At 35.5% G+C, this 1,383-nt stretch overlaps 1 protein-coding gene across 1 annotated transcript in view; it reads left to right on the top strand.

Moving 5' to 3' along the window:
* The window catches only part of LOC119592663, a gene marked incomplete in the record, with an annotated part of 12,577 nt that overhangs the window by 8,525 nt on the left and 2,669 nt on the right, over window positions 1–1,383 (top strand). Inside the window, 1 exon segment of the mRNA XM_037941576.1 lies at window positions 1,028–1,225. Coding sequence (XP_037797504.1) covers window positions 1,028–1,225 — 198 coding nt within the window.

Below are 1,383 nucleotides of genomic sequence, written 5' to 3'. Positions count from 1 at the left end.
TACAGTACTATGAATGTATACTATATTTTCCTGGGGACATTGGGTAAAAGGCCACTTTTATCTTCCAGTACTATTTGGTCTTTGGTTCTGTTGTCCATTACATTAATAACTATTTACCACTACCATCTTCTAAGATCAAGTAATGAAATGGTTTTGAAAATTATACTTCAACCTTTCCTTAGCCTTTTTTTTTTTTCTTTCGTTAATATTTTATATTATGTAACACTGTCTTTGCTCACGGACATCCAGTAACAGCACTTTCTTCTTATATCTGAAATAACACTTTTTACAGTGGATCATTCCAGAGCCTCATGTATCACTATGCCTAAAAACCAGCCTATGAGAGATTATATGCAGGTTGGACATTTATTGTTTTTTGTATTAGTTTACATAAAGGAAGAAGTCAGGTCTTTGTGGGTAATGATTTGCTTGTATAGACAAGTCATTGTAAGATATTTAGCCAAAGAAGTTGTCAGAAATGAGCAGAAACATTGTAAGGCAATTTGGGCTTTTTAATGATATAGGAAAGCCCAAATCTTTTTCCTATTTTTGTTATTTTTCCTCAAAAGTATTTGTTAGTAAATTTTAGTTTCTGATGCATGCTTGCACTAAATTTTGTTGTGGAGATTTTAGTATGAAAATAAGTAAGAGTTTTGAGAAATCCTTGATATTACAGAATTGCAGTCTTATAGGCAGCATGGCTGATGTATCAATATGCAATATTGATGATGGCATTGATTTTGTGAGGTTCTCCTTGCAAGATGGAAAGGATAGAGGCAATAGTTTTATTGATTTATTTTTGTTATATATACACTTACAATATTTTCAGCTGCTCAAGAAGTGTATAATGTGGGTCAAATGTCCACAGACTACTGTTTTGTCTACTTGTGTTTGTAAAGTGTTTTGTAGTTTCATGCTACCTTAAAGACTGAATAATGAAGTGAGAAAGAGGCTATAAGTATCAGAATAACACAAATATTTGAAAAATATCTTCCGTGTTTTACTCAACTCACCAAATGTTCTGCAGGCAATGCAAGAAGTATCCATAGACTCTCGTGTCCCCAATCCCGATGACGAATTGGAAGCGAGGCTTGCCCGGCTGAGAGGAGAGGAATCGCGAGCTGCCCCTCCAGCAGGTGCAGTGGCTTTACCCCCTGTTGCGCATCCCTTTGGAAGATCTGATGTCCCATTTGATGACGACTTGGATGACATGAGTATGGATGAGGTATGTATGTTCCGGATGTTGATGGTCATGGGAAAATTATTTATTCACACTTATGATTAAGGACGTGATAGATATGTGTGTTTGATACTTAGTTTCTTATGGCAATTCAGAAAGACATTTCCTTATCATTTGTAGAAGAGTGCAGGTGGAATTGTGTA

This window comes from Penaeus monodon, chromosome 30 (assembly GCF_015228065.2).
Source record: "Penaeus monodon isolate SGIC_2016 chromosome 30, NSTDA_Pmon_1, whole genome shotgun sequence".
Classification (NCBI taxonomy): Eukaryota; Metazoa; Arthropoda; class Malacostraca; order Decapoda; family Penaeidae; genus Penaeus; species Penaeus monodon.
Note: the sequence above shows the minus strand (reverse complement) of the source record. Positions and strands in the feature narration are given on the sequence as shown.